This window comes from Glycine max, chromosome 15 (genome assembly GCF_000004515.6).
Source record: "Glycine max cultivar Williams 82 chromosome 15, Glycine_max_v4.0, whole genome shotgun sequence".
Lineage (NCBI taxonomy): Eukaryota > Viridiplantae > Streptophyta > Magnoliopsida > Fabales > Fabaceae > Glycine > Glycine max.
In genome coordinates, this window is record NC_038251.2 from 2428619 (window position 1) to 2456062 (window position 27444).

The window sequence follows — 27444 nt, forward strand, 5'->3', positions numbered from 1 at the left end:
TCGTATCAACGCTAATAATGTGCTTGTGCTTGCTCCAATTGCTAGAATTTAATTTAGAGTGTGTTTGGATAGAGAATTTTAAACTGAGGAAAGTAATTTATCAGAGAATTTAAATTTTTGTAATCTAAAATTCATTGTTGGGATGTTTTTTTTGTCAAAAATTTAAATTTTTGGAATTTTAAAATAGAATTTTAAGCAACTAAAAATGCGAAACTTCAATTTCTTTCTAAAAGGTGAGAAATTGAAATTATCTTCTTGATAAAAGAATCTTCTAAAACGCTCGCATATTTCCTTTATAACATTCATACTCTCTTCCACCTAAAAGTTCCTGAAATCTCATTCTCAAACTTGCGACTCTTCTCTCACGTCGATGACCCTCTTCTTCAAGAAACACCGTCTGAGCTCGTGAAACATCAATTGGATGTGGGCGTAGGGAAATACGTAGAACTGCACCAGCCAGTCAAGAACCATCGTTATCCATCATGTGGTGGAGGTGCTTGTTGGCACAGAGGGCCTGGATCATGTCTTACACCGTTGACTGAATACTGTGGTCGAGTGTGATGGTGTACGCCGTCATGTCCTGGTTTCCCTACGACTTCCCATACTGCATCAATATTTTTTTTTTTGGAAGCACCCCAACCATATTTTCTCTTATCTTTGCATTCATTTTCTTTGACCCTCACAATTTTAATTTTTTTTATCCAAACACAAAATTTTAAAAATAAAAGAATTTCAATTGAAGTATTTGAAATTCTTAGAACTTAAAATTTCTCAGAATTTTAAATTTTCTCATCGAAACACATTCTTATTTATTTGTTGGTTATGAAGTTATTGGTAAGTGTCGATGGATTGATGCTTGTAAATATGTGGTTGTGATTGGAAGAAAGTGTTTGGTGTCAAAAGGATTGAAACTAGCCCAGTGATGACTCATGATGATCACAAACCAAAAAGTGCTGGGGCTTGTGACTTATTAAGTAAACTGATTCATAGGTAAATTTTCAAATACCATATCAAACTAACCTGTATATTTAATTATGGTTTTAAAGGATTTTAATTTTTTTTATTAAAAAAATCTCGTGGTATTCCATTAATATTTTTAAATAATAAAAATAAATTTTATATATTCAATTAAGATTATCATGATTTTTTTTAAAAATCCATTAAAATCGATTGATATTTAATTAAGATTTTTTTTATAACTTATAAAAAATCTTTTAATATTTAAAAATATACAAATTTTATTAAATTTTGATGAATTTCATGAGATTTTTTAATAAAAAACATTCATCAAATAATGTCACTCAAATCCCTAAATCAAATGTTAACTCAACATTCCATAGATCAATGAGAACATGACATTCCATCAGCACCAGCGATATAACCCCCTCCATTCCTTTAACATGTAATGAATTTTTTTGGTTGTTTCTTCTTCTTTTGTTGGCCTGTTATGCAGTAGATTATGTTTACTGCTGTTTGGCTTGTAGTGAGGCGGTAGTAATGTGTGTTTGCTGGCTGGCTTGTTTTTCAAGCTACTTCTTGTAGCTTGCTCAATAAAATTTATTTGCAAATCCAAAAAAAAAGTTACATGCTTTTGTTTTTTATCCATAATGGGACAACATACTTTGTTTTGTTTTTTTTTAATATCAAAAGAGATGAGGATTCTATAAATTGCTAGTTAAATGTACTTATGATTATGAATGTTGTAAAGACATTATTCTATAAATTATGACATGGAGAAACATTATATAAGAGGTGGGTATGGAATTATAATCAATTTGCTATTAAACGATTGAAAAAATTGTGTTGTTTTTTTTAAATCTTATATTTTATTTATTAATTTTTTCATCGAGTCTTATACAATTTTGAATCTTTTTAAAAAAATCACATAATCATTTAAAGTTTTATAAATCTATAAAGACTTCTTAAATCTTATGAATTTATACTTTATAAATTTATTAAAATCTAAATTTTAAAATCCTAATTATAAAAGTCTTTTAAAATTTATTGAATTTTTTAATGTCAAAATAATCTTTTAACAATACACCTTGAGTAATGAAATTGGTGTATTTTTTTTCTTTTATATTTTCTTTTTAGGTTTTGTCTAAGATCATAAATCTTTATTAAAAATTATGTAAGTGGTATACTGAAATCATAATAAAAGTGTGTTGATAAAGATTTTTTAATGAAATGCTTTTTCAGCCATGGTTCTTTTAGTTAACATTTACTTTTCTTCAGGCCTGTGTTTGGATAAATCATTTAAAGAGGGTAATGTAATTTTGTAAAGCGCGATCTCGAGCTACCGAAAACTTATCGGAGCCACCAACGGGAAGACGAGCAAGATGGCGGAGTATCGTTCCTGCGGGACTTTGTGTCAGAGGTGTGGTGGTGATATGCCACCTCGACGCTATCGGTGCATGTGAAGGTTCGTACGTGGCTAATGGCTATGTTTGGTCTTCCATCCATAACGTTGCAGTGGTTATCGCTGCTATTATTACAGATCGTGGAAGAGGTTTTTATGAAAAAATACAATGGTATTTCAAAGCAGTTGGTGGAGCCAATATTAACAAATTGATACAAATTAATTATCCAAACAAGTTATTTGACAATTGAATGAAATCTGATTACTTTCATTCTAAATTCTTTGGTATCCTAACACAGGATTAAAGTATTTTAATAAATTTATTGAAATAAATTAAATAATCACTTAATTAAATTATGTGTACTGAATGATTTTTTTTCACACTCATCTCTCTTACATTTGTTTCCATTTCTTTCTTTTTCAACACATCATCTCTCACATAAAATTTTGGAATGTCCAATCAGAAAGATTTTTTTTAAAGAATAAACAGTTTGTTTTAGGAAATTACAAACTCTGGGAAAAACATCCCTTCAAATGAGAATGCCTCTAAACTATACAAGTTTTTTTTTTACTCTATTAAAATATACAAGTGAGATTTCATACACTATTAATTTAAGTTAAAATGTCTAATAGATTAAATTTTATTTTAATTAAAAAGTAAATATACGCTTACTTCTGTGTTTTTTCTTCATTCTATTTTTGTGCTAGAGTATCAATTATAATAACTCACAAGAAAGTATGAATGTGGCTTTTTAGGAAGAAATAATCATATTTCCTCTCATTTTATGTACTAGCATTTTATGGATAAAGAATATAAATCCTCTCAATTAAATAAATAATATGGTCACACAAATTTTTTAATGAATACTATATTATTTAAATAATAGCAAGTCTTATTATAATTGTTTTTGTGCCTTTTGTTTTTTACATGCCAAAACTAACATTAGATGATCTTGCTCTATTAACAAACATGCGCAAGTAAGCAAAGCCTTGGCAAAAAGACGGAAGAAATGATATGGGGTGAGAATATAAAAGTAAAAGGAAAAAAAAAAAGGTATGGAGTGACTTTCCTTCTTTTCCAATTTTACCTTCTGAAAATCCCATTCCAATAAAAAAAGCATCAATCCATAATTCTCGGAACCGTTGGGACTGCAGTCTGCAGCCTTGTTTCTCGTTAACAACTCAACATCCTAATAGAAATTTTTTTATATGGAGAAAATTGTATTTTTTTTCCCTCAGACGGATCTTAAGTTCTAGATTTGATTGTGATTTAAGTCACAAATTTAATGTTTTCACATTGACCATAACAAATGATATTGACGTCACGTGTCACATCCTGAAAAAGAAGAAAAGTCAAATTCTGATTGGTCAATAAAAATAATAAATAAAAAAACATGACAAAATTTTATAAAATAGAAAAATCAAATTTGTTAATTAAATTATTGGGAGATCAAATCCTGAAAATAAATCGAGGGGCCAAATTTATAATTTTGTTTTTTATATTCCTTTTTCTAAAAAATAAAATAAGAAAAAACCATTGTAAACTCACCGGCCGTTGACCAATCCTGCGACAGCCCAATCGCAAACGTTCATTCTTAGGAAAGATTGATAGCATGTGATTATGAAGCTTATGTAGTCAATTTTCTTGTTTGTACTACTAACCCCCATAAATTTTCCACGATGTGCTGTGCAATGCTATGTTAGCGTGTTTTTTTTAATAATAATAAATAGTACAATATTAATGTTAAATATTGATTAATATTGGTAAATGGCAGCTATGGTTTCATGTTCATGGTTTAATAATACGTATTTTCTTCTCCTTCGAATTAAAACGTTACTTTCCATAATAATAATGTCAATGGCCGGGGAAGAGTTGCACCACCTCTGACTCTGACCCCATTGCTATTTTCCCTGGTAACTTTTTTTTTTTAAAAAAACAAAAATATTTTCTCTGGTTTGGTTTTTCGTTGAATTTGATCGAGTTCATCGCTAGAATTTCATTATTCGATCAATTTTCTATATTCCTAAGCTTAAAAAACCATTATTCTGTTTTCAGTATAGATCGCGATCGGAGACGGTTGATTTTGCGGAGAAGTGGAAATTCCATAATAATTCGAATAGGTTTGGTAGGTTTCTGAGATTCCTCTCTGCGAATTGTTGATAAGTTAATTCAGTTTATATCTCTCGCTGAGGCTTTGTCTTTTTTTTTTTTTGTGCGTGGAAATTCGTTAAACCCTGTAATCGAGCTGAATTTGATTCGGTTTGTGAATATTGTTTGTGAATTTCGTGTGAAATTGATGTTCTGATTACTGGGATGTGAATGGTTGAGGAAATTTTGGAAGTGAATTTTGTTGTTGCAAATGTTTCAGGGGAGGGTTTGTGAATTCATAGGAAAATGGGGGTTATGTCCAGGCGGGTTGTCCCCGTCTGTGGTAACCTCTGTGTATTTTGTCCTTCTCTTCGTGCAAGATCAAGGCAACCAGTGAAACGGTACAAGAAGTTCATTGCTGATATATTCCCCCGTAATCAGGTGAGATTTTCAGCTTAAGTTGGCATAGCACTCATTTGCTAATGTATGCATCAGATGGGTATTTGCTTAGTTTTTAAGCTAGGGGGGGGTGGGGGGGGGGGGCTTTATGATAATACCTGTTTCTTTTACTGGTTAAGCTTATATATTCGAATTTAGCCAAGAAAGTGTGTTTAGGAGCTCTTCTCAGCACTTTTCCGATCCACATTGCATGATGATTATTACTCTGTTTTTCAGGCTGCTGAGCCTAATGATAGGAAAATTGGAAAGCTATGTGAGTATGCTTCTAAGAATCCATTGAGAATTCCAAAGGTAATATTATTCTTCATAAATCTCCCCTTTTTTGTCACTTCTAAGCCAGTTGTTTCATGCAACCATTAGGCTCATTTAATATTTTGAACGAGGCTACGCTGAAGGAAATCAGTGCTATTTAATACTTTAAATAAAGGAACTGCTACTGAATGTATTTAGTGACCTCCCATGTGCCGAATGTTTTCAGCATTTCTTCACCTAAAATCATATTTGGAATTTAATAAATTTAAACAAACATCATCAAGTCACGTTAAGTACTGAATCTTTTCATTTCGAGTATTGATTTGTGATATCTGTGACATATATCCTAAATTTATGTGGTGTTTTGTCTTGGCAGATTACTGACAACTTGGAGCAAAGATGTTACAAGGATTTGCGTAATGAAAACTATGGTTCAGTTAAAGTGGTCTTGTGTATATACAGGAAATTGTTATCGACATGTAAGGAGCAGATGTAAGTTTTACACCATATAAGTTAAGTGCATGTTCCTTGGATTGAATTATTATTTGATCCTAATCAAATTCATTGAAACACATTTGGGTGCTGGGGGGAGGACTTATCTTACAAATTCCAAGATTCAGGCACCATAAGAGTATTACATTGCAGAAGCCATTTTAAAATTTATGGACATTTTTGAGTTCCCTGTGTCCATGTCTTATGGAACTATGGGTACTTTTTAAGGCATGTTTTTGTGTAGAACTCTTTCTTTTTAATTTAATTTTCTTAGTATTCCGAAGCAGGGCTGTGCAGTGTCAATTTGTCCTCCTGTAGTCCTATTTGCTAGTGACGAAAGCATCTAACAATAAAGTTCCGGTTCATTTGATTTTTTTGTTAGATGCATCTCTTGACTATACTAAGTACTAGTATTGCTTCTTAATCTTGCAGGCCACTGTTTGCCAATAGTTTATTAGGGATCATTCGGACTCTTCTAGAACAAACTCGAGCAGATGAAATGCAGATCTTAGGTTGCAACACTCTTGTAGAATTTATAGATAGCCAGGTACTTGGTTATTATTCGATCTTTCTGACTTGTTAGTGTTAAAATCACTGCAGGATTGCCTCAATTTCATGCTGAGAGATTTGCCATCTCTTTAAAGTGGTTTCACTAATTTAAATTTAATATTATAGTCTGCATTATAGGTCATGCTACTTGGTATATTGCATTTTGTAGACCAATTTTTTTTTCTCACTTTTTTTTAATGCCATAAATTTTAGTGATATTGACCCTCTGAGTTAAAGTAGACAGATGGTACATACATGTTCAACTTAGAGGGTTTTATACCAAAACTATGTCAATTGGCTCAAGAAGTGGGTGATAATGAACAAGCTCTACTTCTACGTTCAGCTGGACTGCAAGCTCTATCCCATATGGTAATGCTCCATATCCGGTTTATTTGTTCTTGCAGAATTTGCTTACGCATTTCCATTAGTTTATAATTGTAACTTGTAAGGACTTCTCTATTCTTTTTTTATCAATATGCACAAGAATCTGCACGTTTTGATGATTTTTACGGAAAGGGCCTCTGCAGAATATAAAAATTAACAGTTTTAGTTATTTCTGATTAATAGTCATTAAACATTGAACTTCTTCATACGGACTTGCAACTTTATTTAACTTAGTAGAATGTTTAAGCTATAGAAGACTAGAAGCTTTATTTTTGGAAATAGTTGTTATAGTGATACATTTAAATCATTCAAACTGTTTATTAGTTACCTTGTCTCTACCACAGTACCTTTGTTTAGTTGTCTTTCAAGGTCAATTATACCTTCCCTGGATACCTTTTGTGACACCCTCTACCTTGGCATACATATTTATATAATATCATACATGAAAATATATAATTAATTAAAATGATTTTATTCAATAAACATAAAGGAGCTCATGCGGGTAAAAGATTCACATTCGCGTTAATCACCAAATTAAAAACTTATCAAATAAGGGTATGAAAACATCTCTGGTCCAAAACAAGGTCATCTAATTTATTTCTTTTATAAAAGGAAACAATTTAAGCAGAAGAATAACATAAAGTAACATATTCAGAATATTATGCAAAAAACACAGGAACCCATGTCTCAATGTCACACCTTATCAGAACATTGTATTCCAGCGTTCTCTAGCATAAGGTTCTTCATAGTTATCCACCTAACCATGTGCTCCCACGGACACAAAGTTCGAGATCATCACCGGATTCAAACACAAACAACATATCAGGAGTGAGTTATCACATTCCTAACTAATAGAGAGAAACGGAAAACATAGATATACATATCATATAAATGAAATACAACTTACTTAACACAGCTCGTGTCATTCCACCACTTATCACGTGACATCACTTCTCAACACTACATATCTCACACATTTTCACATCATTCATGTACTCAAGGATCAAAACATAATAGCACTCAACCAATCAATATCGATTAATACACAAATATTATGTAACAAATATACTAAGACTCAATCCTATATGCAATGTGGTACCATGTCAGTGAAAAACCTCATCGGACGCTTAGGAGTACATGACAAGAGAGACCATGCACTGGTAAGTCAAGTTAGGGTCACTTTGTTTTGTGAGAGCGCTCAAACCATATGGGATCAGCATAGGCTTCAAAGAACATTCAAACCGAATATAGTTATCCCCAAGACCTACACTCCGAAGAGTCCGTCAGGACCTCTCCCTCCTGATTCAGGTTCAACCCAAAAAATATTTTAGCATGTAGATTCTATCTATGAACTATATAAAACACACAAATACTCAATTGTTCTCAAAATAATTTTAACTCATCGCGCTTCAAAGTGATTAAACTCGTCGGGTTCCCACTGGATCCCATCACAATCGCAGTAACTCGTTGCCCTTAAAGGGTCTTACAATTATGTGATTGTACGGTTCATAGCTCACAACTCAATGCACACAATATCTCAATACACATGTATGATCTCACAATTTAACAAATACTCAACTTGTCATGTACACATAGTTCATCTCACTTTCATAATCCCAAGACAACATGTTATCACACCTCATGCATTATATAAATGTCACACAATAATAATATTAATGTTATTTTCATATGATTAAACCCCTTAAACAATTTCACAGAATCATATCAAAATCATAGGTCACAAACATGAAAACAGTGAAAGCACTCAATTTTATCAACCAATTCGCATCAGGGTACCAATTGGTCCATCAAACACAACAATCTCATAATTATAGTCATAAAGGAAGAATCACAATACAATAAACATTCCAAACTAAATTTCAATTTAATCCTCTAAGGATCCCTACATATGTTCATTCTAATCTTAATTGCGATAAACTCATCTCTTACCTCTAAGTGGGTTCATGTGTGTAGTCCGGCAGCGATAGTGGCGTTTCTAGTGGTTCCCTAAGATTCATCAAGTTTTTTCTCTGGTTGCTTTGCTAGGGTTTCCAAGCGTTAGAGAGAAAGAGAAGAGATTGAAATCCTCATTTCACTGTCTTCGTGCGAGGGACGTTTCTCTCTCCACGGACCTTATTTCGCAAATCCCAACGGCGGGGATGTGCAAAAATGAATTCCGAACCTGGTGTTCAAATTTTATGACGATCCAACGGTTAACGAGTTCGGGATCGTAGTTTTACTAGGATAAGTTTGGGTGAATGCGGGAAAAAGAGAGCTACGTGCCAAATATATTTTTCTCAAAGAGAGCTACGTGCCAAATATATTTTTCTCACTATTGACATTATTTCACAAATCCCAACAGTGAGAATGTGCAAAAATGAGTTCTAAATTTGGTGTTCAAATTTTATGACAATCCAACAGTGTCCGAGATTGTAGTTTTACCGTGACAAATTTGAGTGTATGTGGGAAAAAGAGAAGGTTTTGGAAGAGGGAGAAGGAAAAACAAATTTGAGAGAAATAAAGAGTATAGAGATGTAAACTAACCTAATATGTCTCTATTTATAATTAGGGTACTCTCAGCCGGTTATTTACTCTATTTTTCTTTATTATATTATTTTATAAAAGGAACTCTATTTTACTCCTTATCAAATGAATAAATAAAACATCCTTTTTATTTTTAAGAACATATATTTATTTTATTTATCTTAAAATCATTATTTTAATTAATAAAAAATATTTCTCCTTATTTATTTAATTACAAAAACCTTTTTATTTTCCTAAAACTCTATTTATTTTTAAATAAAAAATTATTTTTAATTTATTTTATGAAAAATGAGATGTTACACCTTTTGTTCTTCCTCCCTATGTTTTTTGACCAGGTGCAGTTCATGGTAGAGCACTCACATCTTTCAATGGATTTTGACAAAGTGAGTATCATTTCCCTTCTCTTATTCCTACAATCTATTGATTCTGGCAGACACATTAAGCAAATGGTTGCATTAAACGTGGAAATTTAGTTTGTGTATTTATTTATGACCACAATTCAGGTGTTGAATTTAAAGGTTATTACACTTGAAGCTAAACTTTTTTACCTCCCTTAATTTTTTGGTGGGTCATGGGTGGGTTTTGGAATAGATTATATCAGTGATTTTGGAGAATTTCAAGGATCTCCAATCCAAATCCAATCTTGCCAAAGTAGAGAAACTGAATTCACAATCTCAGAGTCAGTTGGTCCAAGGATTTCCCGAAAAAGGAGCTGAGACAGAGCCTAAGTTGTATGTCTTCTCATACTGTTCTCCCCTTTCCCTCTGTATAAAGCCAACAGATGAGATCCTGAAAGCCATCTTGTGTTCACTGCTTTTACAGGGACACTAAAGATCCTGCTTATTGGTCAAAGGTTTGCTTGTATAATATTGCCAAATTGGCAAAGGAAGCTACAACTGTGCGGCGTGTCCTCGAACTGCTTTTTCATAATTTTGATAGTGAAAACCACTGGTCTTCTGAAAAGGGAGTTGCTTCTTGTGTTTTGATGTATTTGCAGTCCCTTCTAGCAGAATCAGGTAGCGTTGTAACATTCAATATTATAATTTTACTTTTGTGTGCAGTTTTCTCTAATTTTCTATATAATTGATAGTATTTTTTTTAACACCAGGAGATAACTCCCATCTTCTGTTGTCCAGTTTGGTCAAGCACTTGGATCATAAGAATGTTGCTAAGAAGCCTATCCTTCAGATTGATATTATTAACACCACCATGCAGCTTGCACAAAATGTGAAGCAGCAGGCTTCAGTTGCAATAATTGGTGCAATATCTGACCTCATTAAACATTTAAGGAAATGTCTGCAAAATTTATCTGAAGCATCCAGCAATGGAAATGATGCATATAGGTTGAATGCTGAACTTCAGTCTTCCTTAGAAATGTGTATATTACAACTTTCAAAGAAGGTATTTGTCCTAACATTATGTGTCGCTTTTTTGCTTGTCTTTCAATATCTGACACTTAACATTATTCCAGGGATTTTTGAGTAAAGTTTCTTGGATTCTAGATATCTATAGACCCATTTGTTATCTGTTCTCCCTACATAATAAGTTTCTTTACAGCCTTGTATGATTCATTCATTACCAGTCCCCTGACAAGAATGTTGACAAGTCACCTTTGAATCTGACTGTAGAAGATTAGCTAAATTTCTGAATAGAAATTTCCTTGTTGTTGTAAGCATACAAATTTCAAAAGAAGTATTTGGATTGAGTTTCTTGTCACACTGTTTCTACTATAACAGGTTGGGGATATAGGACCAATTCTTGATTTGATGGCTGTGGCACTGGAGAATATCCCAATTACTACCATCATAGCAAGATCAACAATCACTGCTGTCTATCAAACAGCAAAATTAATCACTTCCATCCCCAATGTGTCATATCACAATAAGGCAAGTGTTCTTACTTGGATTGGAAATGGGTTTTTACATGCTCAGCTCTAGTAAATGTCTACACGTTTGGTTTATTATTTAATCTATCCAGGCTTTCCCTGATGCCTTGTTTCATCAATTGCTCCTGGCCATGGCTCATCCTGACTGTGAAACACAAATTGGAGCACATAGTGTCTTCTCCATGGTGCTTATGCCATCCATGTTTTCTCCTTGGTTAGACCACAAAACAAAGATTGCTCAGAAGGCACAGAATGACAGCTTCTCCACTCAGCATGAAACTTTTTCTGGAGCTGAAAACTTGAATGGGAAACTGGAAGAAGGAAAGGCAATAGCCAGTGTCAATGGGAAGAAATATGTGATTCATCCATATCATCGCTACAGCTTTAGTCCGAAGCTAACTGATGGAAAAGATGTAAGAAACTTTTTAATTATCATTATTAATTGTATGTATATAATAGTGTTTTTTTGGTTGGAGAGGGAAAAGGATGTGCAGTTCCTATTCATTGTAATTTAATTTTAATTATTTCTTGTTGAGTTCAGTTAAGTTAAACACATGGTTCAGTTAGTATGATTGTTTCTTCCCTATTTCCAATTATGGAGACCCTGGATCTTTCCTTGCTCTAGTTCCAAATCAAATGTTGTGTCTGAAATTTTCAGGATCGAAGTTCACTCAGGCTGAGCAGTCACCAAGTGAGTCTTTTGCTTTCTTCAATCTGGGTTCAGGCAACATCTGTGGAAAATGGCCCTGCAAATTATGAGGCAATGGCACACACCTATAGCATTGCTTTATTATTTTCTCGTTCCAAGGTGAGCTTGGTGCTTACCAAGTGCTGTGGTTGCTTATAGATTATGATCAGTAAAGACAACCAAAGTTACTTTGCTCATTTTGTTTAGTGTTACTCATTTATAATTATAATTGTTTAAATGCTAACTAGTGTCTTTTAAAAAAATAAAAAGTAGAAAATTTTATTAGGAAAGGAAGCATTTATTATATTAGAAATACAAAATGTTATTAAAACTACTAGAAACATTTAATAGGGTATTTAATGCTACCCAACTAGTTCCGTTAGGGCACTTATTAACAAGATCCTTGCTTAAATTGGTAATCAATTTAGTGGCACAAGTTAAATTTTGACTGGAGTTTTCATCTTTTCAGAAACGAATGCATATTACATTCCAACAACAACAAAGCCTTACATGTATTTTTAAAATTAATGTCGATCACTTTTAATTCAAGTAATTTTGCATGATTGATTTTCCTTAAGTTTTTTAATTGCTTTTCACAGGTGTCAAATTACATGGCTTTAGCAAGATGTTTTCAACTTGCATTCTCCCTCAGGAGCATCTCTTTGGACCAAGAAGGTAAATGAAACGTACAGACAATTTTTTACTCTGCATGCAGAGTTGACATTGAGAATTCCTGTCCCTATTGAGAAAATGTTCTTTCCCATGGAATGGAGGCAAGAATAGAGTCAAATTCCTGGGTTCTCCAAATGTTCTACTATATATAGGCACATCTTAATTGAGGATAATACTTTCTCTGGTGAAAATTTTCTGACATGTTTCTTTACATGCCTGTTAAAGGAGGTTTACAACCATCTCGCAGGAGGTCCCTTTTTACCTTGGCTTCATACATGCTTATCTTCTCTGCCAGGGCTGGCAATGTCCCTGATCTTATTCCAAAAGTTAAAGCATCACTGACAGAGGCAACAGTTAATTTCTTTTCCTAACCTCTGGACTTGATCCCCATTCCATGCCTTCATCTTGTTTCTAAAATAGAATGTCACTATATTCTTTCCCTTGTTAATTATGATTAGATTAACTGATTAAAGTTATAAATCCACAGGTAGATCCTTTTCTTGAATTGGTTGATGATATCCGGCTGCAGGCTGTCTGTATAGAATCAGAGAAGATAATTTATGGATCTCAGGAAGATGAGTTCACTGCTGTGAAGTCTCTTTCAGCTGTAGAATTGGATGACAAGCTGTTGAAAGAGACTGTAATATCATACTTTATGACTAAATTTACAAAATTGTCTGAGGTAATGAGTTTGCTTGGGTCGACAAAGAATACTTTGATGCGTTTATAGAATTAATAGTGGTACCTTTTGCCCAAATTAATAGTCGGATAATCATTTCCTAAAGAAATGTGTCTTTGATACTGTGCACCTACATACAACCCCTTCTCTTGCAATAAGGAATAAGGAAAAATGCTGGAGGGTAATAGTGAGGACAGATTGTATTTTGGTTTGCTTCACTATGTTAAATTTAGTGGGGGAGTATTTAGAGAAAGATAGAACGTAATATTTGGAGATATAAGGTTAGTTAGGTGATTAAGGAAGAAGGGGAAGGGGAAAAAGGTCACAGGTTTGATCCCCCCCGCTAACAATTAACATTTGCCGATAAAAAAAATAGAACTTAATATTTTAGAGAGAATTTAGAGAATGGAAATGCTTTATCATTATTCAGCAGAGTGTAATTTATCAATATTACAGAGGTTCTGCATGTCATCCGTATATGTAGTCTCTTGATAGACTAAATGGAGACTGGAGATTATTTCCTAGGCTGCTATTAATCAAGTGCAATGCCCATGAGTGGTTAATGCATTTTATTGTGTGATACATGAACAATAGTATTTACTAGAGTGATAAATAATTTCTACTGCATCACCGTTGAACTTCTGAGTAGCAAGGATGTGGAACTTTATGACATAATGAATTGGATGTCTGATCAAGTCTTTAATAATGATTGAACATATGAAGTTAAACGGTTGCTTTTGGTTCAATCTTTTACATTTTTGTTCTCTGTATGTATTCCAGTGGCACATGCGCACACATTTGTTTTGGAAACTATTGAAGTTTTTTTCTCTTAGAAAATAATACTTGTGAAGTATGCTGCACAGCATATGGATCATTTTAGCAGAAGTTGCAGTGTAGTGTGAAAGTATGGGGTTGTGGACTCAATATTTAGGTCGTGTACTGGTCTATAAGTATGTGGAGATAACATGTTTTTCCCCCCCTTATTTACCAGGATGAATTGTCTAGTGTAAAGAATCAACTTCTACAGGGTTTTTCCCCTGATGATGCATATCCATCAGGACCTCCATTATTTATGGAGACACCAAGACTATGTCCTCCTCTTGCTCAGATTGAGTTCCCATACTATGATGAGGTAAAAGTCTCCAAAATTGCATCTTCATAAGTGACTTGTCAAAACTTGCATGTTGCAAATGCTGCAATTTGTTTTCCAGATAATGGTTCCAGATGATTTGATAGAGGAAGAGACTGAACCTGAACATAGTGGAAGTCAGCCAGATCGCAAAACATCAATTTCAGCCAACTACCCCGATGTTCTAAATGTTAATCAACTCTTGGATTCGGTAAAAACTTGTGTACTTTTATTTCTATAATCTAGCTTATTGGAAAGCAATTGATTGTATTTTGAATCTATTTTTCATGCATCTAGTGGAGAGGATATTTTATTTCTTCTTCCCTTAAAATACTATGGGGATTATTTTATGGATAGGTTTTGGAAACTGCACGGCAAGTTGCAAGTTTCTCCACTTCCTCAACTCCTTTACCTTATGACCAAATGAAGAATCAGTGCGAGGCACTTGTAACAGGGAAACAACAGAAGATGTCAGTCATTCAGAGTTTCAAGCATCAACAGGAGAGTAAGGCCATAATTCTTTCAAGTGAAAATGAAGTAAACGTTTCCTCTCTACCTGCTAAGGTTAGTATTTTTTACAGAAATTTAATTTTTCAGCAAGAAAATATATTATGAAAAAAAAAAAGAATTCTTCAGGATCTGTTTGGCATTCGATGATTATAATGTTTTCGATGTTTGGAGTATTGACTGTCATGGTTGAACTAATTAACCAAATTTTCTTTTTTTTTAAAAAAAAAAAATGAATTGCACCCATAAACTTGCAGGCAATGAATTCTCATTTGTCATAATATACTGCTGAATTTAAACCAATGATAAATTTATTTTCATCAACTCTATTTCTTTTGAAATTTATTACCCAGTTTGTTATATAATAACTAGATACTTGTTAATGATATATATCTGGAGTTAGTATGAACATATATTTTTTTATGACTAATACTAGCAACACTAGTACACACTCCTTGTTATAGATCAAATCTCATGCAAGACAGCCAAGACTCTCTAACAGAGTGCACACAGGCTATTTAATGGAGTCAACGTGAGATCTAAACCAATAATAAAGAATACTTTAGGAGTGTCAAATAGTTTTTTTTTTTTTTTTAATAAAAGGAGTGTTAAATAGTGTATTGCGGATATTCTTCTTTGTTTAACTTTGATCGATAGGAGGACCATTCCGTGACAATCAGGTTTTGAGTCCATGATTACGTCTTCATGTCTTGTGTCATGTTTTATGTTGTTAGTGGACTGATGTATTAATCCCGAAGTGCATGTCAATCAGGCAGAATCACTGTGCGTAGAGTTTAGTTTTGTTTTCTGGAACTGATTATTATTTATTGGCACTGTCTCATTGTGTAGGCACTGGAATATTCAAATGGTGATTTGAAGTTAGTGACTCAGCAGCAATTTCAAGCACAGGATCAAGCACGCCACCAATCTCATGAATCTGGGCAGCAACACTCTTTGAGACTACCACCTTCGAGCCCGTATGATAAATTCTTGAAAGCAGCGGGATGCTAATGACACTAACCTGCAATAGATGCCATTTTTTCATTCTTTGCAATGCTGGTAAAATGTTTCTTTAGATGGTTTCTACCATAAATACGTGAAATATGCGGGAGAGTATTTTTTTCTTCTTTCTTTTGTTGGGAGAGGTGGATGTTTGTTTCCAGCAAATGTATGATTTTGTCTATAAATTATAGTAATATTATTTGTCAATATTTAAATATATTTTTTAGACTTTTTTCTTGAATAAAGGGTTTTGTTGATACTTTCGTTTTACTGCAACTGTTTTCTCTCGTTCTCTAGTGTGGACCAAATGCTAGAAGCTCCTAAATCCTAATGAAGAATGAATTCCTGTACTACGGCTGGCTGCTCCACTTTATCCCATCTTAATTGCCAATAAAGCGGAGCTCTGGGCGTATTACCATTCGTATATTTTATTTCTAGATATTCATACATAAATTATTAATATAAATATACGCTTCATTTTTTGGTGTACGGGTGAAATAGAGGGAAAATTTGATGGAAAATAGAGGTAGGGGGGAAATGGGATGGGAGAAAAAATGTGTGTGAAAATAATAACACATTTGATATATTTGATCAAATGATTAACAATTAATACCTGACTTTCAAGTTAGAGAATATTCTTGGCAACGAAAGTAATGCTATATATTTATTATATTTTATTAATCCTTTTAATACTTTATATAAAATGAATGTATTTTAATATTTTAGAATCATAAAATGCATTTAGTTTTTCTATTTAGAGAGGAGGAAGTTTGGTAAAAAGATATTGTAAGAGGATGTAGAATTATTTTGACTATTAATTTTAATAGTATGATCAAATATTTTAATAAAAAAAAACATTTTCAATGGCAGATTTGTACTGAAAAGGGCTTTGTTTAAAATGTTCCAGTCTAGGTGGATTTGATTTGCACCTCTTTTTTCTCTTCGTATTTCCTTTTGTATTTTTGTAATTTTTTCCTAAAAGTACCTGCAAAAAAATTTATAACATTTGGAAAACTAAATTTCTCTTCATACGTTCCATAAACTAATTTTCAGAACATTTGAAAAATTAAATTCCAAAATATATTAATTAAAAACGAAATTCCAGAAGTATAACAAATTAATTTTTTTAGAAACAGATTGCACAAAACCCACAAATTCCTTGTCTCTTCCTTTTTATTTCCTTCCCATTTTATTCAACACCTCCCTCAATTCAACACTCTACTCTCATGTCTTAGACCACAATTGCACTGTTGTTTTTTTGTTGAACAACCTCATAGTTGTTTTTCGAAAACTAAAAACAGTCTTTCAAAGTAGAAATCAACCATACCCTTGTGCTTGGTTGCTAGTATGTTACGTACCAAAACAATGGCAACATAGGCTGCTTATTGACAACACCCGCCCATGGTGCAAGATTCGAATCCTTCATCAGGCGCTACCATAATAATCCCAAGTCCAAAGAAGTGAAAGACACCCAGAACTACAATTTTATGGGGATAACTAACTATAAGAACTAAAGTAAAATAGTAAACTAACAGATAAGTTAACTACTTGGGAGACGGGAATGATACTACACAAACCGCCGGTTTTTTTTTAATTTTAGTCCTCGTAAAATATTTTACTTATTATTTTTATTCATGTAAGTTTGTATTTTTTAAAGTTTGGTCCCTGGAAGCACAAACTTTGAAAAATATAAATAAAAAAATTTTAGAAAAAATGAACATAAAAACTTACATAAACCAAAAATGAAAAAACACCAACTTATAGGAATAAACATTAAAAAAAAAAACACTAACTTACAAGAACCAAAAAAATATTTAAGCCACAATTCAATCATAAAAGCAAACTGCAGTTTCCCCAATATTCCTACTTTACAGTAAAAACCAAGAACCCTAGGAAGACACGGACCAAAGAAGCATGCCATTTCTATGCTTACGACAGAAGAGCCAAAATCAGTGGTCTGATTTTGCCATATTTCTTAAGTTGGCTAACATCTGAGCAGCGGCTGAATCTCTTGCTTCGTGAGGATGGGCACAGAGGTTACCTCCACAGGAACACTCAAAGTCTAGTCCTTTAACAGCTACAGTAGCTTGGAATCCACCTTCAAGAGGTATTCAACAAATTTATATGTAAGTCACGTACATGATAATTTCCCAACATAGATATATCAACAAATAAACAACTTAGTGTCATTAAACTCCATAAAGATGATCTGAGAAGGGTAAGTGTATATGGAACAAATAAAAATCAATTGGTCTCATCTCTTTAAATAGGGATGTTCAAGGGTATACCACAAACCTGAATTGATCCAAACCAATCCAAACACTTTAGATTGAGTCATTTATGTATTTGGATCAAAATCGAACCGAACTGATAAAAAAATTCATGTATGGATTAAGTCACAGGTTTAGATTTATAGATGTGATCAAACCGAATCAAACCAATCAATTTTTGGAGGTGTTTGATTTGATTTTAAATACTACTATCATTGGGACTCCTAGAACTACTAGTGTTAAAATTTTTTAAGATATTACTTTTAAATATATTGTTATTTGTTTTACTTTTTTTATATTTATTTTTTTATATTATGTTTATAATATTAATAGATCATATTTTGTTTATTTGTTTCATCAAATTTGATTGCAACAAATCTGGTTGCATCAAATTTGATTACAACAAAGCCTATTGCAAGAAATTAGTTTGTAGAAAACAGTTATGATTCATGCTATTATAATAAATCTTGTTAAAGAATATTTTGTTTTAATTTGTATTAGTCTATTTTAGAATATTATGTTAATGGTATTAAATGAATCAATTTTACTACTTTCAATCATTTGATAATATTGTGTTAATTATATGGATATTTAGATGAATAATGATATAAAATAGTAGTTCTAAAAAAAAATATCGTATTGGACATTTAAATGGGTAACCTGATAGTTCAAACCGAACCAAACCGTTCATAAATGAATTGAGTTGGATTGTGTTTCAAAAGCAAATTGTGAAAAGACAAACTGAACCAAATCGAACAAATTTGATTTGATTGAATTTTGAATTTGGCAAAAACCGATCCCTATTGGCCAGTGAACACCCCTATTTTTAAATTTAATTAACGGGCACCTATTCACACAAATGACAATAAAATTTTATACAATCCTGGATTCTACCAATAGATTAGATAGTCTTACCATTTGATTCAGATACACGGTAAATTGGTAGTAGCCAACTATTTTCACGACATATACCATCTAGTTCCTGCAAGATTAAACAGAATTTGAAGTACTGTCTAAAGATGAAGGGAACAGTTGATGTCTACCACTAACTAATAAGTCATGTTCAATTAAAAACAATACATCTCTCCCAAAATATATACCAAGTAAAAATGTCAAACAAGAAAGAGACAAGGTCTTAGAACAGTGATCTGTAAGTGGATTTATAACTGTTTTTTGAAGAGATGCGTACAACATGAAATAACATGAATTATAACTGGTCACGTTGGTAATCTTTGAAAGTGGATTTGCTCATATTTTGTTATCTATTTGGAGATTTGCATTAATCAAATTTTGTTACATAGCAAAGTATGTGTATATTTATATTTACAAAGCTGATATCAGTCACCCATATTGTTTAAGTGACATTGTTGAGAACAAATATATTTTTTTTTTTCAAAATTAAGCTCCCCCATATCCAAACCTAACAAAAAATGCCAAATATAATTAACACACCCATCTCTCATGTCAACACACTCAACAAAATTATAACTTTTTTTTTTAATAATCTCTTAGATTGTTCGATTAACATATCTATGCTGACCATATATTTCCTTGAAATTGCTGTATTTTTCTAGCAGTGTTATATCATACCCATGTTCATATCGGTAACAGTACTTCCAAGAAACTAGCAACATTCTTAGAACTTAGTGTATACAGAATAAATTAAGGCTTAAATATGAATTTAGTCCTGGTAAGTTCATGCCTTTTCACTTTTAGTCCCTATAAATTTATTTTTTCATTTTGTCCCTAACTTTTTCAATTTTGGTCCCAGTAAATTTTTTTGTTCATCTTTAGTCCTTGTAAGTTTGTGTTTTTCCAATATTAGTCCCTTAAAACATAAACTTATAAGGACTAAAAATGAAAGGGACTAGAATTGAAAAACTGCAAATTTACATGAACTAAAAATGAACAAAAAAAACTTGCATGAACCAAAATTAAAAAAAGTGTGAACTTACAACAACTAAAAAAAAAATATACTTACAACGATCAAAATTGGAAAAATGCAAACTTACCAGGACTAAATTCATATTTAAGTCATAAATTAATAATGCATCATGTATTTGGTAAAATATATTTTCCTGTTTTACTCAAACTTATGAAGCTAGTAAGGACTCATTTTAATACACCACAAACACCAATCACAGGTGAATTATAAAATGCTAACCAACCTGTCCATAACATGTTCAGACTATGCATAGTCACAAGAACTGAAATGCTTAAACTAGTAATTTAAATGTCTTGCCTCACAAGGACTTTGCATAATGAGCACTGCCTCTGTCAGTCTTCTCTGCTTAATATATGGAGGTAAGTGTTGATCCTCAAGATGTTGGCACGTCCTTCCTTGATTTCTTACCCATGTATCATTACAGCCTTCTATGAGGGATTCGATACTTAACTCCAAGTCATCTTCCCCACCTACTTTTTTCAAGAAAACACAAGCAATAGTTTTTTCATCTTTTATGTCAACAAAATTTAAATAGATGAATAAATCAGTCAAGATTACTCAATTATTGTCCCAGACTCTGAGCCACAAATATAAATGAAAAATGATCAGGATAGCACATTGCAGAACTGAAACAATGGCTTATAATTGGAGCTGTGCAGTTTTGATCTTCTGGTTCAAATGCAAAACAGCTGGTAAATTGAAAATTCAGATTCCCAGAGCCTCACAGATAGCTCTAGATTCAGTTTAAGGATATAATGATAGATGAAGTTCAAGATGCTCTAAATAAGTCATATGGTCCACATAGGATGCCTTGATAGATTTGAAATTCAAGGTTTTATACCCTATCTTTTTGTCAAACTACTTTTTGCACCTAATGTGCTTGTTGAATATATGAAATCTAACACTTGTTTCCTACAATTAGATGCATGTGATACGGAAATGGGGACAAATGCTTATAAGAAGCCAATAATCACTATTCTAACCATATTTTCTTCAGAGCTTATTTGATACTAGACCAGAAAATCAATAAAAAAATGTTTAGTTAAACACTGAAAAATGTTGTAAAGGTTAAAGGGGGACAAAACCTTACTGACAGTAGTAAAATAAAAGAAAATGACAAAGAAAACATACTAGTTAACATTCTCTGAATTTTTTTATCACACAGAGCAATCTCATCCTCTATCATGCGCTGCTGAAGAGCCTGCAAAAAGAAACTAGTTTAAGATAAATGCAAATGCAGAGCTTTTTACCTTCAAAGAATAGTAAGGAGGAAAATCCTTATAATTAAGGAAAAGCAGTATAGTAGCTGACTATTGCATTCCATGGTTGAAAATTGAAATACTCAGAATACTATTTTAAAGATCTAAATAAACAGAACAAATAGAAGCATGTAAATAGTGAGCTGCGTTCATTGTTTTTTTTTTTATCGGCAAAGATAAATATATTTATAAATAAAAGAAGTACCAGAGGTACTATTACAAAGTTAGATTCCATATAAATGGTTCCTAAAAGCAGACAACAAAAGTCTGATTTGGAACCAAATTATGGAAAAATACACAAGTATTAACAAAGCTGAAAACCCTACTACTGCAAAAAACCTTGTCTTAAGTTACTCGACCACTGATTAAAATGCAAAGAAAAGTCCTTCTCCAAATTATGAAGCCAAGTCCAAATTAGAAAAGACGCGTCTTCAACCAATTTGTTTCCATCAAAAGTTGCATTGGAGAAAAGAATTCTATTCCTAAGCGTTCATTGTTATATTTACAAGTTTGAGGGCATTTTATTAATCCAATAAATGGGGCTAATAAGCAACAAACGTGTTTCACTATTCAATCAAGTTACTGATATATAGTCATGTCTCTCATGTGTATATGATCTAGATAACCAAGTGTATATGTTCTATGTGTCCTAGCATAGCAAATAACAGGAACCGTGAAAATGGATATAAACATTCTTGCCAGTAGAAAAAGCAATGAACAGGTTTTACCAGTGCATTCCTCTTTTGCATAAGAGCATTGAGTGCAGTCTGTGACAATGACTTTCCCTTTGAAGCTATAAGAATTTGGAGCTTTTCAAGATCAGAGTTGAGATTATTTGTAATCAAGGCACACTCTTTTATTGAATCATTTTCAAAAGAGGCTTTGGCAGTCTGTGACAATGTCATTCCCTTTGAAGCTATAATTTGGAGCTTTTCAAGATCAGAGTTGGGATTATTTGCAATCAAGGCACATTCTTCTATGGAATCATTTTCAGAAGAGGCTTTGGCAATCTGTGACAATGCCTTTCCTTTTGAAGCAATAGTTTGAAACTTTTCAAGATCAGAGATGGGATGATATGCAATCAAGGCACGTTCTTCTATGGGATCATTTTCAAAAGAGGCTTCGGCAGTCTTTGACAATGTCTTTCCCTTTGATGCTATAGTTTGGAACTTTTCAAGATCAGAGATGGGATTATATGCAATCAAGACACATTCTTCTGTGGGATCATTTTCAAAAGAGGCTTTTGCAGTCTTTGACAAAATCTTTCCCTTTGATTGATCTTTGGTTCCACCCTCAGTGATGAGCATTCTTGTAGAACCACCATACTCAGCCTGTCAAACCAATGACATTTAGCTGGAGAGATACTAAATATTGGAAAAATGCTTTGAAAATAACTTTTTTTTATGTAGAAAAAGAATTATCAGAAACAAAAACAAAGAGTTAAAATCAGGGTACAATGGTGTCTTTTTTGGTCTCACTAATATGTATTAGAAATGGACCAAATGGTCCGGACCTAACTCAACTTCAAAAGATAAGTCAAGGAAGGAGATTGTGAAAGTATTACAAGGTTATCATGTTCACATTCCTAATCAATGTGGGACATCTTAACAGACCTCCTTCATGCCAAAGATTAGACACCAGGAGCGTGAACTTTGCATGATTGGACTTCTAGAGGTGGCTCAACACCAAGATTAGATAGGTTGTGCTACCATGTCACAAACCATCAATCCCAAAAGCAATAGTTATGAGGCAAAGACATATGAACATTTTTTATTTTAATCTAAAAAATACCCCCTCAACGCAAGAGTCCTTTGGGGTTGAAGCATGGCTAAAGCACAGGCCCACTTAGCTCATGTAGAATTTAACTTTTTGATTAGAAGAATGAGGATGGTAAAATTGAACTCAAGATCAAGGAAAGAGGATTATCCAAGCCTAATAAGGAGTATTCTAGCCACATGCATAGGCAATTAAAGACATTTAAACATTTTGCAACATTCATATCATCACTGAAAATACTAAAAATAACAAACACTTTCCACTCAGCTATCGACTCATTGCATTAGTACATCAACTGCAGTCAGATCAAGGAGCATAATAAAGAAAAATAGTTTGAAAGGAGATAAATTTTGAACCTTGATAGGGTTTTTAGATCGATTTGAGTAATGTTGTACAAATGGATTTTCTATTTCTTGATCTTCATTAACTTGTAAAGTATTGGCAATATGCTGGCATTCTTCTTTATTTTTAGATGGAGAAGCTAAAGTGTTGTCCACATACACATTCTGGGAATCCTTGATAGAAGCAGAACATGTAACTGCACAGCTTCCATTGTTCTCGTTCTGATTAAGTGCTTCAATAGCATCAATGCTTGGCTTAATATCGAGGCCAATAGACATGCCCTCACTACTTATATATGATTTTTTCACTTCAGGGCAGCCCATCATCGTGTTTTTCTCTGCCAGCCTTGAACCTTGCAAACTATTTGAGAATGTTTCTCTACAAAGTGCAACCAGTCCAATTGAGCAACTCAAAACAATGCAGTTAATCAGTATTTCTAATTCTCGTGTATTATGGTTAGGTTCATAATCATGGTCATGAAAATTGGTTTTGAAAAAAAACAGTAGATGTTAAAACAAAATTGTCCTAGGCTGCTTGACATAAGAACCGGAGTTAAAAAGCAAACTTGATGAAGCATACACTAAAATGGCATCACTTATGGAATATAGGATGTAAAATTGAGTAAAAAATTCAAATCAATCAAAATCAGGTGTTACCAAATGGGAAAAGAGAACTACACCACCAACCTAGAAATCCACTCTGAGATTATTTCAGAATAAGGAAGCACATGGAAGTACTCAACAACTGAGGTGACTGTCCAACAGCTAGAACTCCTATTGATCAATGGACCTCGCAACCTATTCAAAGATGAGATATAAAATGTGATGCATAAGCATGTGCAAATTTTGTTAACAATCTGATTTATTTCTATTGAAAAGTCTAGGGACAAATATCCAAATAAATGAAGAACAGGAGTACCACCTCAAGACCAATAAGATAGTGCAGGTCAGCCTGCCACAGACATTATTATATGCTCTCCTATTATATAAAAATATAACAAAAACAGAAGAACCCTTATGATAAATTGTAACATCTAGCTAACAAGTAGCCATCCAAATAAATCCAGGAAAAATGAAAATAAATATCAAAATTGATGTTAATACCCCAGTTACCATTCAAAAAATTCATAAAATAGAACATAACTTGATTTAGAAGCAACTAAAGTTAATGTAGTATGAAAAAGAATATATTTGGCATTCCAGTTTCCAGGGAAAATGAGCAAATGAATCCATCTGAATGGCAGACAAGCCCAACATCTATGTCATTCACCCTTGGGACTCTCAAGTCATCAGGCTATCAGCCAACAAAAAATAATAGCAATTGAAATGAACCTTTCAATCAAAGATTTGATAGGTTGAATAAATTCCTTGTTGATCAACTGGGAGCACTTCATTATATAAAAGCGTGAAGCTGTCTTCACTTTGCTCTGAGAATACACAGTGTAGCTTTCAAAAGACGTAATATCAGTTTTATTAATACCTGTGTAGCATATGAGAATCATATTCAATTTTTCATGAATCAAAAAACACCCATTAAAACCAAAATTAAGAGATAGTGGTACATTAACTAACATGTGCAATATGATGCAATAGCTTTTTAGTACAGAAAAATATTTATTAAAGAGAGAAAAAGTAAAAAACAAAGTAAGACCCCATATTAACCTCAAAACAGATCGAGGGAACAAATTGGATAGTGAAAAATCCTTATATGGAACAAAGTCCCCTGATTTGTGATCTTAAAGTCAAAACTATAATACAGCAGTCACTAAGAATAGATGTTGCAATCTTTCAGTATGCGGATAGTTACCTGCAGCTTCCTTTACAGCAGAATATCCAATTTGCAAAATTCCATCTTCCTCAGAATTTAATTCTTTTTTTGTAGGCTTTTTTATGACTCTTCTCTTTTTGTATGTTTGTATGGCTCCACTTGTAATTTCAGAACTTTGGCTGAAGGTATCCACATCTTTTTCAACCACTGACCATACTCCCTCAGTGATGTAACTAAAAAGCAAGAAACAGTTCTCCTTCTTACTGTCGATTAAAAGGACGGAAACTTTTGAAATTGGCCATCCCTCTACATCAGGAACATTTTTTGATGCATCCAAGCATGTACATATATTACATGCATTCAAGATCTTGTCTTCTGTTAATGACAACTGCTCCACAAGCTCAGTTTCATCAGGCTTCAGCATAGATTTCATATGCACTGATAAAGTTGGTCTCAGAACCAAAGCTAACTTGCAAAATTCAACAAAGGGCAGAAATGCAAGCTCTGGATATTGTTTTCTGTGATAGTAGTTGTATAGTAACACAACAGAATGAACCTGACACAAATGACCCCAAAATCCAGAATAATTAATGATAAGTTAGGCAATTCTTAAATCTATGATGGAATAGGAACTTGAAATCTATTATTTTCAAAGATTGTGTTGAGATTGTAAGGATCCATTGCAAGGTATGGGACTTGAGTCCTGCACTAGAAGTATGGGATTCTGGTGTGGGATTTATAAGACTTGCTTTCCAACTACAACAACTAGTTTTGTAGTGTGGTCCTCTCAAGGTTCAAATCAATTGGTATTGGGCGCTAGGACCTGAGGGCTGTGGAGCATGGTTGGATGTTAGGATCCAATTGCAAAGTATGAAACCTGAGTCCCACATTGGAGTATGGGATTCTGGTGTGGGGTTTATAAGGCTTCAAGTTCTCCAAGTACAATGGGAAAATTCAGTAAATAAGTTTTCAAAAAGAATAAGGCAATTTAGTTAGTTTCTTTATTTTGACTCACCGTTTGCCAATCTCTAACTCAAAGATATCATCTTAGCGTGAGACATTGCGGTAGAATCAGAAAGACATGTGAATTTATTAAAATTGCATAGAATAACACTTGGATGGGAAATGATTATTATCACAATATTTGGAATTTTTGTATCACTAGGGAATGCCAATATAATATATATGATAAAACATAGAAGAAATGTAACAAAAATTTGTAGAGTAAAGTAAGGAAACAATAAAGGGAAAATAAATTCTTAAGATGTATATTTCTTTAAACCAACATCTTCAACAACCCTCCAAGCAGAGTATAAAAAAAAAAAAAAAGAAACTTAAACCGGTATCCAAATAAATCACCTTGCTAGGTTAATGTTTGTACAAGAATAAAAGAGAAGAGTGAGGATATAATATATACCTGTTTTGCAACTAAGTGCTGTTGAGACGGTGAAGGGGGGTTATCTGGTGTAGAAGGTTTAGCTGGCAGCACTGGATCAACCAAGTATTCTAGGAATGCCTTAAGAGCATCCTCAGTGGGACACACATCTGATGATGAAGCCATGAGTTCCAGCTGTCACATGCAAGACAAGACAACCTAGTTAAAACTTACAGAACAAACTTGCATTTGTCAAAATGTTTATGTGAGTGTGGAGTTGCTATCAGACAGGCTACAGCTAACAGAACACAGGTATCATGGATTTTAACAGAAAGGTAGTTTTTTTTTTTTTTTTTACTTAGACATACATGCTCTTTGATCACAAAAAAATCCAACTTTACAGGACAAGAGTTTCAGAAATGTTTCTACATTCTCATAAATAAGTTCCTTTGCTCGAAAACACAATGACAGAAGGAAACAAGGGATTTTAGACAGAAAAGGCGCCACCTTGGAAGAAAGAAAGGAAGAGAGCTTCACTGTCACTGTGCTTTGACGAAAGGACAGTGTACTCCTGTTTGTAACATTTGCTGGGAAGCCAAATTGATGCTGAGGCTTATTTATAGGTTCATTTAAAAGTAAGAAAAGGTTACTTCTCCAAAACTAAAAATTGGAATGTGCGTTAACAATTTGAAACTGATTCACAAACACACCTTTAATTAATATTCATATTATCTATTATAGTATATATCTTTTGTATTTTTTTTCTAGATGTATATATATTTTTATATTGATAAACTCAACTTTTCTTTTATTTCACTCTTATTTCATGTTTCTTCTTATTTATTTATTTATTCATTTATTATATATGTGACACCCTCTACCCTCACATATATATTAATAAAGGAATAAAAATTCAAATATTAATTAAAAGTATTTTTAAAACATTTTTAAATACAAGCTTTTCAAATGGGTAAAAGACTCACATTCACTTTCTTCTACATCATATTCAAACTTGTCCAA

The 27444-nt window shown here is 32.9% G+C and overlaps 1 protein-coding gene and 1 long non-coding RNA gene across 7 annotated transcripts; both read left to right on the forward strand.

The window, feature by feature from the left end:
• The first annotated feature begins 4044 nt into the window (after window positions 1–4044).
• On the forward strand, window positions 4045–15949 carry LOC100811354 (protein SEMI-ROLLED LEAF 2). Of its 5 annotated transcripts, XM_006597165.4 has the most exons (21): window positions 4045–4273; window positions 4416–4485; window positions 4729–4889; window positions 5124–5198; window positions 5536–5651; window positions 6084–6198; window positions 6441–6569; window positions 9464–9511; window positions 9720–9859; window positions 9951–10144; window positions 10237–10529; window positions 10865–11014; window positions 11106–11426; window positions 11672–11821; window positions 12301–12376; window positions 12599–12726; window positions 12861–13055; window positions 14044–14184; window positions 14264–14392; window positions 14539–14745; window positions 15538–15949. In XM_006597165.4, exons 3-21 carry the CDS (start codon window positions 4755–4757, stop codon window positions 15697–15699), a joined length of 2904 nt encoding a protein of 967 aa, XP_006597228.1. In that variant the 5' UTR covers window positions 4045–4273; window positions 4416–4485; window positions 4729–4754; the 3' UTR covers window positions 15700–15949. The 5 variants fall into 5 exon arrangements, with proteins under 5 accessions (XP_006597228.1, XP_006597230.1, XP_006597231.1 ...); XM_006597167.4 differs by lacking the exons at window positions 4045–4273; window positions 4416–4485; window positions 4729–4889; window positions 5124–5198 and having other exon boundaries at window positions 5534–5638; XM_006597168.4 differs by lacking the exons at window positions 4045–4273; window positions 4416–4485; window positions 4729–4889; window positions 5124–5198; window positions 5536–5651 and having other exon boundaries at window positions 6438–6569.
• A 1714-nt stretch (window positions 15950–17663) lies between these two features.
• LOC106796323 (uncharacterized) lies at window positions 17664–27058 on the forward strand. 2 transcript variants are annotated; one of them, XR_001385231.2, is made up of 3 exons: window positions 17664–17797; window positions 21818–26736; window positions 26828–27058. It is a non-coding gene; the product is annotated as an uncharacterized lncRNA (long non-coding RNA). The 2 variants fall into 2 exon arrangements; XR_005888741.1 differs by having other exon boundaries at window positions 17687–17797; window positions 21823–26736; window positions 26828–27056.
• The last annotated feature ends 386 nt before the right edge of the window (window positions 27059–27444 follow it).

What these genes read in the sequence shown, in the direction of transcription:
- LOC100811354 (XM_006597165.4), top strand. Translation starts at nt 4,755, where the DNA reads ATGGGGGTTATGTCCAGGCGGGTTGTCCCCGTCTGTGGTAACCTCTGT. An exon ending in GTCCCTTCTAGCAGAATCAG is followed by an intron (nt 10,145 to 10,236) that starts GTAGCGTTGTAA and finishes TTTTAACACCAG; the next exon opens with GAGATAACTCCCATCTTCTG. An exon ending in TTAATCAACTCTTGGATTCG is followed by an intron (nt 14,393 to 14,538) that starts GTAAAAACTTGT and finishes TTTTATGGATAG; the next exon opens with GTTTTGGAAACTGCACGGCA.